Here is a 15361-nt window from a genome sequence, read left to right as displayed (position 1 = left end):
GCTACACAAGTCAGAATTTCCCCATGCTTGTGCAGCACTCGCAACTGCGCTTGCTGAATTGATTGAATCAAAAAAGAAATGTTCAACAAACATGTAAACAGAATTATTTATTGTATTTATTCAATTTTTTATCTCATGCATAGGAAAAATTACAAAAGCTTGCAATTTAAAAAATTCCAAAATTATAAAATTACAAAAAAAGAGAGGAGACAGGCATAGCATCAGTAAGTTTTACCTCTCGAGCATCGTCGCCAAAATCGATGTCTTCAGCTGATAAGTACGCGGCTGAGGGCTGTGGAGATTTAGAAGGGGGTCGGCCACCTTACAAAAGAACATATTAATAGATGACTGGACGGTGGCTTTTTTATTTTCATTGTAAATTTCTTTGTAGCAATCAAGAATATCATTCACCCCTCTGTTAACTTTTAAGAATCGTTCGCTGTCAGGATCCTTCTTCTCGAACCTCAGCATTGCCGATGCAATTTCACGAAATGCCATTGCCATCTCTCTGGTGATGAAGCGTCTCGGCTCCTCATTTGGTTCTTCTCAAGCTTCGTCAACATTTTCTTCTTTCACTATCGCTGCCTGCAAGTCAATAAGTTCTTTGTTAGATAATTCCTTCTCTTCTTCCTTTATTAACTCCATGTCTTTGGCATCAGCCTCCAACTGAAGTAGCTCTGCAACCTTTACATTATTATCTGTAACCTCTTCATATGATTCGTCTTTTTCAAACCCTTTGAAGCCTTTTACGTGCCGGGGCATATTTTCTTCCATGCGCCATTTAAACAACTTTTAGTAATTGCTGTACAGACCTTATTAATGTTTAAGATGGCGTGGTAAATATCATAAGATTTCCAAAAGTCTCTTAACATAAAATTTTTCTCATTGTCTACTGCAGATAATGCCTGAGCAAATGTCCGTAAATAGTATGCTCTTAACCACCTTGATCCATAGATTGGATAAGTGAAGTTGTTTGGTGGTAGAAATATGACTCATGTTCGAATTGAACTCATCTAGATGCATAGGATGTCCAGGAGCGTTATCTAATAGAAGCAAAATCTTGAAATGAACGTGTGTTGTCTACAATATTTTTCAGCCTCAGGAATGAAGCATCATTTAAACCAATCCTCAAAGAGAGACATTGTTATCCATGCTCTCTGGTTCGATTGGAAATGCATGGGTAGGGTGGCTTTATTGATGCCCTTAAATGCATGAGTCTTTTTGGGGTGGCAGCTCTGATTCTAATCATTTTCTAGTGGGAGCCAGACTGAAGTATAAAATAGCCCTAATGGTAAGAGGAAAGGCTGGGAAAACTAAACGGTGGAATGCAGAGAAATTGAAAGATAGACTGGTTGAAACGAAGTACCAGGCAGAGTTGGCCCGAAAACTGCAGGAACACGAAAACGGTGACAAGATTGAAGATGAATGGACTTGCATAAAGGAAGCAATTCTGGTTGTACACAAGCAGTGGTATTAATCTGTAATCTCCTGCTGCATTAGCTCCAAGCAAGAGTGTGGCCCTATCTTTTGATGCCTTGAAACCTGGCATTAATGGTATTTTCCTCTTTGGCAATGTATGTTCGAATCGGCATTTTTTTTTTTTTTTTTTTTTTCAATACAGAGCAGTCTCGTCAACGTTAAAAATTTGCTGTGTTGAATAGCCGCCTTCATCAATAATTTTTTCCAGCACATCACAAAATGTCTCTGCAGCTGCAAAATCGGCACTGGTGACTTCACCGCATAGTTTAGCATCGTGGAAACCAGCATGATGCTTGAACCTATTAATCCACCCGTTGCTTGCCACAAATTTGGCTTGGGGTTTGCCTTACTTATCCTTAATATCTTCATAAATACTTCTTGCTTTTGCTTGAATGGCCATTGGACTCAGGGGCACTCGTTTCTGAATCTGATTTTCCATCCATGTTATTAATAGCTTTTCCACCTTCGTATAGCACCTGAACGCTGTTTTGTGATCACTGTTGATCTTAAGTGCGTTGATCCTTTGACATGTTCTTTTATACGTACACTGTCCCTTAAAAATAGTATTCACTGTTGAAGCAGCGAGACCTAATTCCCTTTCAATATATGACAAACTTTGTCCTGCTTCGTACTTCTTAATCATTTTCATCTTCATTTCTAAATCAATTTTGTTTCATTTCCTGGCACTCCCACCACTTGCACTTTCCGTTGGTCCTTTTCCCTTCATCATTGATGCTTCTTGATTAGACCGGGGTTCGAGCCCGTCACCACTAAATACGGAGGATGTGGAAAGGTCAGGGAATGACCACCGCATATCCCGGAGCAATATGGCCTTAGTTGCTAATGCTCCTAAAAACCAAATAACAAACAAACTTCATCATTGTAATACGTAAATAGGAATGAAGAGAAGTTTCTGAAAATTTGTTTTTTTATACGATTGAAGATTTCAGTGAAGGGGAACACATTTCACCATAATAGCATAAAAATCCACACAATTGCAGTCAGTATTATTGCAAATGCAATAAGATCGAGTTTACTACATGTTTATAATTGCTTGCACTAACAGAAAAGCCCAATAATCCGGAAAGTGCAAATGTTTTTATTGTTTTTTTGGTCATGACCTCCAGAAACGTGCTTTAGAAAATTATCACCAAGGCGTTCAAAATTGATTCTTATAATGGCAACATATGGTAACACTTTCAACAGATGAAAGTGTAGTGCAGTTTTCATTATAAATATGACCTTTTAGAGAGTAAATAGCTTAGTAATGTGGAAAAATTTTCAACTTCCATGGACTTGGAACGAATTACAAAAAAAAAAAAAAGAAAAAAAAAGTGTTATTGGGTTCACATTACGATATTTACTCCTACGGGATGCAAAATATTTTCCCACGTTTTTTTAAGTTTGCACTGGCTGGCAAAAACTTATGTAAAGTCAAATTTATGGAAGTCGAGTATTATGTAAGTCGGGGAGTTCCTGTGTTGAAGTATATTTTAATTCATAAAAGTATGTATACCCATAGCTAAATTTTATGTCAAATCTGTTTATTTTCACTTGTTCTGGAAGATGGAGGACATGAAAATTATCAATTATTTTAAGAGGGGGGGTCCAAGGTATAAAAGTTTGGGACCTCTGTACTAGGGGAAAAAAGATTCAAGACATTATCATCACCCATGAACAGATGACTCATAAGGCCGATTGTACAGAAACCATTAGCAGGGAGTAATCATGGGTTTTTAAGTTGTATCATGAGTAATGTGGTAGTAGTTATTAAAGGCAAAGGAATGGGTTTTAATTTCAGGATGTCAGATTATGCCCACTTATGCTACATGGCTTCTATCTACTGAGAAGTTAGCTCACAGAGTGTAAATACAATAAAATTATGGTATACCTTTAAAAGTTATAGTAACAGAAGCCTTGAATGCACATGTACCAGTAAGAAAATACAGCGTGAGGAGGATTCCAAGATGGATGAATAATGAAATAGCCAGTTTTATAGAGCAGAAAAAGATGGCATGGAAAGGGTAAAAAGTACTGAAGTCTATAACAGCTACAAAGTGATCTGTAATTGAAAACGTTAGACTAGTAAAAGAAAAAGACAGGCTAGTAAAAGCAGATTATGAGAAATTAGCATTAGCAGAGGCATTTGATGCACGAAAGCAAGCTTATGCAGCATCAAAAAAATAAATAAATAAAGTAAAATAAATAAATAAATAAAAAATAACCACTTCCACTTCACCCCTCTGTTCGTTTGAAATACCTGTCCAGCTGAGCCTTAAACTTATTTAGGCTATCAACTTCCACGACAAGGGATGGAAGTCTGTTCCACCTACCAACCACCCGCTGGCTAAAGGCAAATTTCCGCACATCTATCCTACATCTGTCTTTCCTCAATTTGAATTTATGCCCTCTCAGGTGATTATTCTGAGCAAGAGGAAGAATCCCATCAGCATTGAGCATGCTCAAACCATTCAAGGCTTTGTACACCTCTATCAGATCACCTCACTGGTGCCTAGTCTCCAGCCACTGTAATTCACAAAACTTAAGCCTTCCTTCATAAGAGCACCCCATTGTTCCATTCACTAATCTTGTTGCCATTCTCTGTACTCGTTCCAGCAGCTCTACATCCTTCTTGAAATGAGGCCTCCAGGCCTGTATACAGTACTCTAGGTGTGGCCTGACCATTGCCTTATAAAAGGGAATAATCACCTCCTTATCCCTGCTAGAAAAATTCCTATATATCATTGACAATACACCATGAGCTACTCTTGCAGCCCGTCTGCACTGCTCAGAGAACTTCATATCTGCCTGCACAACCACCCCCAGGTCCCTTTCATTCTCTACCACTGTCAGTGTAGTACCACAGAGTTGATACATTGCTCGAGGGTTGCTGTTTCCCATATGTAGTACTTTACATTTGTCAATGTTAAACTTCATTTGCCACCTCTCAGCCCATCTGTTCAACCTTTCCAGATCCTGTTGCAGCAGCATAGTGTCAGTAGTGTCCTTGACAACCCTGCCAACCTTCGTATCGTCTGCAAACTTGAACATTACGCTTGATATACCATCATCAATATCATTTATAAATACAGAAAACAATAAAGGACCCAATACTGAACGCTGAGGGACTCCACTAATAACATTAGTCCACGATGAGCAGTGTCCATTGATTACCACTCTCTGTCTTCTCCCCCTCAACCACCCCTTTATCCATAGCAGCAATTTGCCTCCAGTGCCACACTGCTCCAATTTGTGCAGCAGTCTTCCATGTGCAACAGTATCAAAAGCCTTTCTAAGATCCAAGTATATAATATCAAAGTTATTCCCTGCATCCAGTTCTTTTGTGACTGCATCATAGTATCCAATCAAATTGGTCAGGCAAGACTTCCCCTTAACAAAACCATGCTGTGTCCGAGCTATAACTGAAGTGTTGTCTAGATGATCCTGCAGTGCTTCTTTAACCAGTGCCTCCATTAAATTTCCGGGAACAGAAGTTAAACTCACAGGTCTATAATTACTTGTGTCAGCCTTTGATCCTCCCTTGTGAATTGGGGTCACATTTGCACATCTCCAGTCCATGGGTACCTACCCTGTGTCCAAGGAAGCTCTCATAATTATGGCTAAGGATTTGCTTTCTTCCTTTGCTGCCTCCTTTAATATAACTGGATAGATCCCATCCACCCCAGGTGCCTTTCTTGTGTTTATCTTCAACAATTTCTCCTCCACTTTACTCTCAGTTATTACAAGATTCTCTAGCTTACTGCTAGAGTTGAATACACCTCTGGCATTCCGCTCGCTGAATAACTCCTCATGTGTGAATTTCGATGCAAAATATTGATTTAGTTTGTTAGCTACCTGAGCAGGGTCATCAACAGTTGACCCATCGATATCAAGTGGACCAATCTGATTCATCCCCTTCCTTCTAGAGCAGGGCTTCTTAAACTTTTTTCATTCACGACCCCATTTATGATTGCGAGTTTCTTGGCGACCCCATATAAATATAAAAGAAAGATAAATTAATATTTTTTGATGATTTATTTATTAGGTAACAATATACATATGAAAATATATAGTTTTAGAATTCGTTTTGAAACATACAAAAATCTAAAATTAAAAATTGCACAAAAAATTGTAAAATTGTATTTATTATAGTTACAAAAATTATATGCCCTATTTTTCATCAAAATTGCATTTTTTGCAATAACATAAATAAAAGGGGATTCTGACCATCTTAGTTCGCTCGAATATATTCGAACGCAGTCGTTGAGTGGTAAGTATTAAATTAAAATTAAAGTAAAAAATTTAATGAGATGGATGTGCCTGTTTTTTATTGCATAACAAATTAAATCTTGGTGGAATGTTTGACACTGCTGGACGTAAGACCTCTTCATTTTTTAGCGCTGAACGATACTGGGATTTAATATGTGTTAAAGCTGAGAAAGTAACTTCACATAAATATGTGGTGTTGAATGGCAGAAGTACATTTAACGCCATATCAGCGATTGTGGGAAATTCAGTTCTAGTTCCGATCCAGAATTCAGTCAAGGACGTTTTTTGAAATTGTAGTTTTAAGTTTGAGTCACTCGAAAGCTCAGCAAATTCCTCTTGAGCTTTAAGTGGCAGGTGATCAATCTCACTTAAGCCAATCCAAAATGGCTTTTGAATCCAAACTATTTTTTGGAAATCAATATTTAATATAAAATATGTACGGAACTGTTTCTAGCGCTGTTAAGTGATCTACAATAATTTTTGCAATAAAAGTTTTACAATGAATTTTCTCGATTATAAAATTGTCGACATTGGAAAACGTTTCGAACGAATTTTTTTCTACCCTACTTTTCCAAATGTTGATCTTTTTGATAAAACTTTCAATTTTATCATTCGAAGTAAATATATCGCAATTTTTTCCTTGGAGAGACAAGTTGAGATCGTTTAATTTCGCAAAAATATCTGACAAATAACACAGCTTGGATAGCCATAAGTCATTTTGAAAAAAAGCAGCAAGTTCACATTTTTGTTCGGTTAAAAATATTTCGATCTCATCCTTTAATAGCAATAATCTTCTTAAACTTTGACCTCTTGACAACCATCTTACTTCTGCATGTAATAATAAAGTTGTGTAGTTGGAATCCGTATCCTTACAGAGATTTGAAAATAAGCGGCTGTTAAGGGCATGGCTCTTAATAAAATTTATAATCTTAACAGCATCCTGAAGCACATCGTTCAATTCTGGTGCTAATTTTTTTGCTGCAAGGGCCTCTCGGTGAATAAGGCAGTGAGTAAAAGTTATATGATCATAATGAGCAGCTTGAAAAAATGATTTAAAACCAAAATTTTTGCCGGTCATCGCTCTTGCACCATCTGTGCATATTCCACAGCAATTTTTCCATTCTAAACCTTCAGTTTTTAAAAATTCGTCAACTTTACAATATATGTCTTTCCCTGTAGTATGGTCTTCCATAGGATGACAAAATAACAATTCTTCCTCCACGCTTTCTTTATAAACGTACCTGACATATACTAACAACTGAGCCAATTTAGTAATATCAGTTGTTTCATCCAACTGAATTGAAAATTTTGGGCTTTCTTTAATTCTTGTAATAAGTTGCACTAATTGGTCCTTGTTAATATCAGAAATTCTATTCGAGACAGTGTCGTTCGACAAAGGAATTTTTCGAATATCATCACCATATTTACTTCCATGTAGTATTTCTACCATTTTAATAGCAGCAGGTAATACAAGATCTCCAATGGTGAACGGCTTTTTATTTTTAGCAATACAGTATGAAACTTCATATGACGCTAGTAAACATTTTTCACTAACGGTTATAAATTTTTCAAAGGATTTTTTTTCTTTATTTAAAGATTTATACAGTCTTTCAAAATATTCTTTTGGTTTATTGACATACGAAACATGCTTTGATTCAAGATGTCTTTTTAATTTTGATGGTTTCATACTCTCCGGAGCCAATAATTCATTGCAGATCAAACAAAGAAGTTGTTCATTACCCCTACAATTTTGAAATGTAAAGCCAAATTGAAGAAAAGACTCATCATATTTTCTTTTTCGCACATAAGATGCCTGTTTTTCAATATTTTGTCCTGCCTGAGAAGAGTTTGTAGCATTATTATCTGCGTCATTGCTATTCTTATTTAAGTTCAGCCATTTATCCATGGCCAAAAATTATTTTGATCCTAAAATACAATAAATATATAAAAATAACATATTGCATATAATAATTGATTTATTAATTACCGAATAAATAAAAAAAACTAAAATCTCGTTACGGCGGAACACTGACAATTGACTACACTAGAAGAGCGTCAATACTACACTAGTTCACATTACAGTCAGTGTTACTGAATCATAGTCTCGCTGCACGTGTGCGCGCGCGCATTCCTCCCTTTGTTTGTGTGCAGGTGTGTGAGTGTGACTCTGCACAAATACACATCTAGATGTTATAAAATCGTGTATTTAAATATTTGACATTAAAATCTCTCGCGACCCCAGAATTTTGCTACGCGACCCCAAATGGGGTCGCGACCCATAGTTTAAGAAGGCCTGTTCTAGAGTTTACATAAGTAAAGAACTCTTTGCTGTTTTTCTTCGCATCCCTTGCCAAGGATCTCTCGTAATCTGCTTTCGCCTGCCTAACCTCCTTTGTAACTTGGTTACAGATCAACTTGTATCTATCATAGGCTTCTGTGTCACGTGATAATTTGTATTTTTTAAAATAAATAAATGCACAAGGCATAATACTTTAAGAGTTTGGTATCTATATAATATAGGTGTTTAGATACACCATAGACACTCTTAAGAAACTACAAAGTAGTTGTTGTAGGCATCATTTGCTCTTTCTCATATTGTGCTCTGCCTTCACAACGAGTTGCCATGATATTGCACTACTTCGAATAAGTAACGCTTCACTAATAGAGAAGGCTATTGTTACTTATTCTCAGTTGAGTACCACCACCCAGACAGCGCTGTTTCATGGCTATTTGTATGTATGTGAATATCTACTCGAATATCCACTTGTCCCTATTAGACTTAGAAAGCAAAAAGTAGAGGGAAAGTTATAGTAGGAGTGGAAGAGGAAATGAAACAGTGTAGAAGAATGAAAGGGACAATAACTCCTTCAACTCACACCACTCAAAAACTCATAAACTCCTCGAATAGGCAACGCTTCCCCAGTGGAGAAGTCTGTTGTTACCCATTCTCAGAAACTCCGTGAATATCAGGCTCCCCAGACAGCACTGTTTCACGGCTATTGGCCGATCATCAGTGGGTGGGCAGGTACCCTGGTATTGCAGACATGACGACCCAGTTGTGAAGTTAATCACACAATATGAGAGATGCCAAGAGGTCTATGGTGTATCTAAACACCTATATTATATAGATACCAAACTCTTAAAGTATTATGCCTTGTGCATTTATTTATTTTAAATATTGACATCTACACCTCTTGGCATCTCTCATATTGTGTGATTAACTTCACAACTGGGTCGTCATGTCTGCAATACCAGGGTACCTGCCCACTCACTGATGATTGGCCAATAGCCATGAAACAGCGCTGTCTGGGTGGTGGTACTCAACTGAGAATAAGTAACAATAGCCTTCTCTATTAGTGAAGCGTTACTTATTCGAAGTAGTGCAATATCATGGCAACTCGTTGTGAAGGCAGAGCACAATATGAGAAAGAGCAAATGATGCCTACAACAACTACTTTGTAGTTTCTTAAGAGTGTCTATGGTGTATCTAAACACCTATATTATATAGATAATTTGTATGTATCCCATGCATTTTTCTTCTCTGCCATATGCCTCATTAGTTCATCTGACATCCATTTAGGCCTAAACCTTGAACAATATTTCTTAGTTGGTATGTAAAGCCCAGTAGCTTCCAAGATAAGTTCTTTGAATGCTTCCCATTTTGAATTTGCTGTTGGTAACATCATCAGTTGATCCCACTGTATAGAATTTAAATACTGTCTCAGTCCATCGTAGTCGCCTTTACGAAAGCAATACCCCTTCCCTTTACCCCTAATGGTAGTTACCTCTTTGAGTAACTCCCACTTCAGCACACTGTGATCACTGCCACCTAGTGGTTCATTTATCTGCAGATTCTTAATGCATGAAGAATCACTACTGATAATCAAATCAAGAATATTACTCCCTCTAGTTGCCTCCCGAACATGCTGATGTAGAAAACAATCATCCAATAAATCCACAAAAGCCTTGCTAGTGTGTGAGTGACCAGCCCCCAAATTCCAGTCAATATCTGAGAAATTAAAATCCCCCATTATAAGACTCTCTGATTTACTGGCCTACTCAATTTCTTTGTACAGTTTCTTATTATACTCATCAGAGTCATTAGGCCTATAGCACACTCCTACTCTCAATTTTGATCTCCCAATGCTTATGTCACACCAAACTGACTTGACACTGCACTGTGCAGCGATGTCGACTGGCTTCACTTCCTTGGATTTTATGTGTTTCTTAACTAATAGCATAACCCCTCCTCCCTTCCTATCCTGTCTATCCTTTCTGTAGACATTGTACTCCCCAAATTCCACTTCTGCATTCCTTATATCTGTGTGACACCACGTCTCTGAAATCCCAATATCTGCCTTTGATGTTTTGAGCAATACCTCAAATTCATCAAATTTATTTACTGAACTCCTAGCATTGGTGTACACGCAAGTATACATGCTAGCTAAGAGGCTAAAGATTGAGGTTGGGATTTACCTCATGTGTGAATACTAAGAAAAGAAGAACAAATCAGATTGGACCCTTGTGTGATGGCTTATGATAAAAAAAAAATAAATAAAAAAATTCTTGTTTATACTCCTACACAACCGCCAGGTCAGTGCAGTTTACAATAAATTATCAATACAAACATCGTATTTAGCAGTCACAGGCTTGAACCACTGTCCACTCAAAGTGTGTATGCTACTGCACTCTTGCTCCTGACCACTCGGCTACATCAAGCAGATGTTGTAGTTGATTGGAACAGTAATTTGCATCAATATATTAGCATTAGCAAGGGCACATGATGCAAGAAACCAAGCTTATATGGCATCAGCCAAAAAAAAAAAAAAAAAAAACCACCCTTATTTCACCCTTCCCCTCGCTACAAATGTTTGTCAAGTTCTGCCTTGAATCTATTTAAGCTATCAACTTCTACAACGACAGATGGAAGTTTGTTCCAGCAATCAACCACCCTCTGGCTAAAGGCAAACTTCTGCACATCTATCCTACAACTGTCTTTCCTCAATTTCAATTTATGCCCTCTCAGGTGATTATTCTGAGCAAGACGAAGAATCCCATCAGCATTGAGCATGCTCAAACCATTCAAGGCTTTATACACCTCAGTCAGATCACCTTGCAGGTGCCTAGTCTCCAGACACTGTAACTGGCAAAACTTAAGCCTTTCTTCTTAAGAGTAACCCTTTGTTCTGTTCACTAATCTTGTTGCCCTTCTCTGTACCTGTTCCAACAGCTCTACATCCTTCTTAAAATGAGGACTCCAGACCTGTATATAGTACTCAAGGTGTGGCTTGACCATTGCCTTATACAAGGGGATAATCACCTCCTTATCCCTGTTAGAAAAATTCCTGTATATCATTGACAAGACACCATGAGCTACTCTTGCAGACTGTCTGCACTTCTCAGAAAACTTCATATCTGCCTGCACAATTACCCCCAGGTCCTTTTCATTCTCTACCACTGTCAGTGTGGTACCACAGAGTTGATACTTGACTCTAGGATTACTGCTTCCCATATGTAGTACTTTACATTTGTCAGTGTTAAACTTCATTAAGTACCTGTTCAGAATAAGGACCTGCCATGGCGAGGAGAAACTGCAAGTGAGGCTGGAAAGCACGAGATTGGTGATTTTAAAATTTCTGAAGTTTATTTATTTGAAAAACCTTTGAGCGTAAAGGCAAGTAAGGATGCTGTAGGTGATAGCATATACCCTCTAATTTTGAGTGTGCGGTGGCATGAAAGTGCATTCAATCTTTTAAAATTAATTATAAGGGCATCATTAAACTCAGGAGTGATTCCATTGTGGAAGTACTAATGTATCTCCAACTCATAAAGGTGGTTCTAAGAGTGAAGTGGGCAACTACTAATTGGTCAGTAGATAGACATCAGCGATATGAAAAAATCAGGAATGCAATAATGGATCATTTAGATAGAAATGCTAGAAAAATTCTGAAGGAAGCACTGGTTTTGTTAAGGAAAAATCTTGTTTAACTAATCTGTTTACCTGTTTTGACAGAATCACTACAGTGGCAGACCTAATGGTACTATAGTGTCTCCACTGTAAAATTGCCACTACACGTTGTAGGACTCTGTCAAGTCATTGCAGTGCCTGGATGTAAATCGCAAATGCTGATACTAATTACATGAAAAGGTAAAACCACTCTTTTGCCACCCTCCATAGCTGAAGTCTGGATATAATATTCATGACAATGTGGGTTATGATTATTTTTCCAAGACCATAGATTACTCAAAACAAATAGTTTTTGTTTTATGGATGATTGTTCCAATGAAGGACTAAAATATAATGGTGCTGAGGTTTTTTCACCCATTTTCTTGGCATTGCTGAGAAGAATGGGTACTATTCTTTAAAAAAAAAAGTGATTAAAGAACATAATACTTAAAAGGTGGCATGTATTAAGTGCCTAAGTAACTAAGACGATGAAGCATCAGTAAATTCTGTCTGTAATAGTGTGCATTCTTTGGTCAGGTTGCTGTTTATGAGATGAAGAAACAGTTTCCAAGAGATAAAATCATGCCAGTCTTGCCCAAGACCAACTGACTCAGTGATGCGAAAAAAATTATAATTTCTTCTATCAAAATGGAATTTGAACCCAGGCCTTTTTCATACTCAGAAGGTCTAGTGCCATCATGCCAATTTGGATATAATAATTTCTTTGAACTTGTACTTGACATAAGAGCCTGAAATTGAATGGAAACTCTACACTGAATTTGATCTAGAATAATGTGACTAATAGTTTTGAATAGGATGTGGTATTTTTTCAGTGTAAAATGCATTTTGATATTTAGGTCTTGTAGTTAATGTTTTCTTATAAAGAACATGCTAATTGTACCTGGATTAGGATTGTGTTCCTACAGTTAATTGATTTCTAATTTTATACAGATCTCTTTTTGCACACAGTTTTATGAAATTACATCAATGCTGCTAATATTAGGGTGTCCTAGAAAAGCCAGGACAATAAAATTTATATCAACCACCTTTTTTTAAGATAGGCCTTCATTTTTTTTTCAGTGCGCGTTTTATCCTGATGTTTTTCATATTCAGAATACATCCTTGAGACATGAGACACTTATTGCTTCTTCCTGACAATGCTCCTATCCAATTCTCATCACTGAAAATCTGTGGAAAAGCTATATTAAAGTGTCTTTGATCACCAGAGAATATAATATTTCTGTGGTACTGAACATCTAGAAAAATTAGGCAGATGGGCTAAGAAGTTGCAGTTGAAATTTAACAAATGACAATTATAACGTACTGTACATGGGTATCAATAATCCCACGTTACTGTACCAATTGTGTGATACCACACTCAGGGCAGTGGAGAATGAAAAAGACCTGGGGGTAATTCTGCAATAGGGCATGAAGTTTACTGAGTAGTGCAGACAGGCTGCTAGTAAAAGTACAAAAGGTTGCTCTTACCAGGAAAAGCTTCAGTTTTTGCAGTTGCAATGTCTGGAAACTAGGCACCTGTGAGCAAGTCTGATTGAGGTGTTCAAGGCTTTGAATGTCATGCTGATGGCATCTTCCTCTTGCTCAGCCTACACACGAGAGTGAAGATAGAAATTGAGGAAGGAGGACAGATGTATGAAAATTTTCCTTCTGTCAGGAAGCAGCTGATTTTTGGAACAAACAAGGAAGAACTAGACAATCTATTAAAGGGGATGGACAGCTGATATGGTAAGTGGTTTTTTTTTTTTTTTTTTTTTTTCTGATGCTGTAAAAGCTTGCTTGCATCATTTGCCACTACTAATACTGAGCCATTTACCCATATAGTCCAGACCTAGTCCCAGTGCTTATTTTCCGTTACTTGCATGGACGTAGAGATAATTTTCAAATGACGACAATCTCAGGAAAGCCGTTAATGACTTTTTCAGGGATCATAATGGAATACATGTATTAAACTGATGTATATTGAGAAAAAAAAATTTTTGTTTTATTACGGAGGTTGATAACTTTTTGAGTGACCCTCTTATTATTATTTTAAGCTTTGTTAATTTAGTTATCTTTTAACTTTAAACTTTAAACATGAGTAATTTGTGTAGTTGGTAGAAACTTGTTTATTATGAAATTTGTGAGACAGCTTTAACATTTGTCAGTTAAATAGAAATCTTGATTTCTTATTAAATATGTGAATGAGCAATTGCATAAAGATTAAAATGTGTGTAAAAATGAAATGTTTTAAAAAAACTCCTTTATCAATTGTCTTTTGTGTTTATGGAAAAATGTAATTGAACATTCTTTTCTAGTAGCTCATGGGAGTGTTGCTAGTAAGTCCAGCTACCAATCTTCTAGAGTCAGCTGCCAATATATCTGCCCTGCAGCCTGATGGGGTGAACATTACTTCTACCATGGAAATTGGTATAGAGGAGGAGGACGAAGACAAAGCTGTTTCAGCTAGCTATATCCTTCTTCCACTTGGTATTTTAGCTTTTCTTATTTTGGCCATAGCACTGGTAAGTAATTCAGTTGGTGTTGTAGTGATATTCTGCTAGTATCTTAAATTGTCCTCTGGGATAATTTAAGATACTAGCAGAATAAACTATTTATAGTTTAATAAATAAACTATTCATTAAACTATGTCTATAAATTCATTTAATGCCCAAATATATAATTAAATACAAGTAAAAGCACATACCCCTTAACAGCAAACCTGTGTGACTTGCAATGGAAATTGCAAGTCACACAGGTTTGCTGTTAAGGGGTATGTGCTGACCAGGAATCCAAGTGAGTCAGATTCACTTGGATTCCTGGATATTTGGAATACTCGGTAATGAACGTGCGGATGATGCTGCAAAACATCCGTCAAACGAAAACCCTCACTTGCATAAAATTCTGCTCAACGACTTTAAAAACATCAATCGAAAAGCCTCTGAAAATATATGGATGCAGACCTAGAAATCTCAAACAAACAATAAATTATACCAAATCAGACAGCAGCAGAAATCCTGGAAATCAAGTTTTCAGTCAAACAGACACGAACAGGTTATCCTCACCCGGCTTTGCATCGGCCACACACATTTAACACACTCTTACCTTCTAAAGAAAGACGATCCTCCACAATGCCCTCAGTGACTGACCACACTAACAGTGAAGCACATCATCATAGATTGTCCACGATACCAAATTGCCTGCCAATCAGCTTTCAAATCACATTCAAATGAGCCATTAAGTCTTGAGCTCATTATGGGAGAAAAATCAAATGTCAGTGAACTCTTTTCATATCTCAGTTAAATAAACTTAACCACTCATATCTAATATGTCTAATCAGTAACAGTATAACGGGAAATAACAAAACTTGAACAGGTGCAATATAGCCGAAGCTGCTCTTTCGCCATTAAACCCTAAAGAATAACAACAACAATTGGAAGATCAAAATTGAGAGTAGGAGTGTGCTATAGACCTAATGACTCTGATGAGTATAATAAGAAATTGTACAGGCAAATAGAGTGGGCCAGTAAATCAGAGAGTCTTATAATGGGGGACTTTAATTTCCCAGATATTGACTGGAATTTGTGGGCTGGTCACTCACACACTAGCAAGGCTTTTGTGGATTTATTGGATGATTGTTTTCTACATCAGCATGTTCGGGAGGCAACT

At 37.1% G+C, this 15361-nt stretch overlaps 1 protein-coding gene across 2 annotated transcripts in view; it reads left to right on the top strand.

Moving 5' to 3' along the window:
- Window positions 1–15361, top strand: part of LOC150090429 (uncharacterized protein C3orf18 homolog) — an 81855-nt gene that overhangs the window by 9111 nt on the left and 57383 nt on the right. The window contains exon 2 of one of the 2 annotated variants that reach the window (XM_090369125.1): window positions 14014–14217. In XM_090369125.1, coding sequence (XP_090225251.1) covers window positions 14017–14217 — 201 coding nt within the window. In that variant the 5' untranslated portion in view covers window positions 14014–14016. Of the gene's footprint in view, window positions 1–14010; window positions 14218–15361 lie in introns of both variants that reach the window. The other variant, XM_090369124.1, reaches the window with a different exon arrangement.

This window comes from Mastigoproctus giganteus, chromosome 2 (assembly GCF_048544385.1).
Source record: "Mastigoproctus giganteus isolate SK-2022 chromosome 2, ASM4854438v1, whole genome shotgun sequence".
NCBI lineage: Eukaryota > Metazoa > Arthropoda > Arachnida > Uropygi > Thelyphonidae > Mastigoproctus > Mastigoproctus giganteus.
This window is presented reverse-complemented; position numbering and strand designations above follow the sequence as displayed.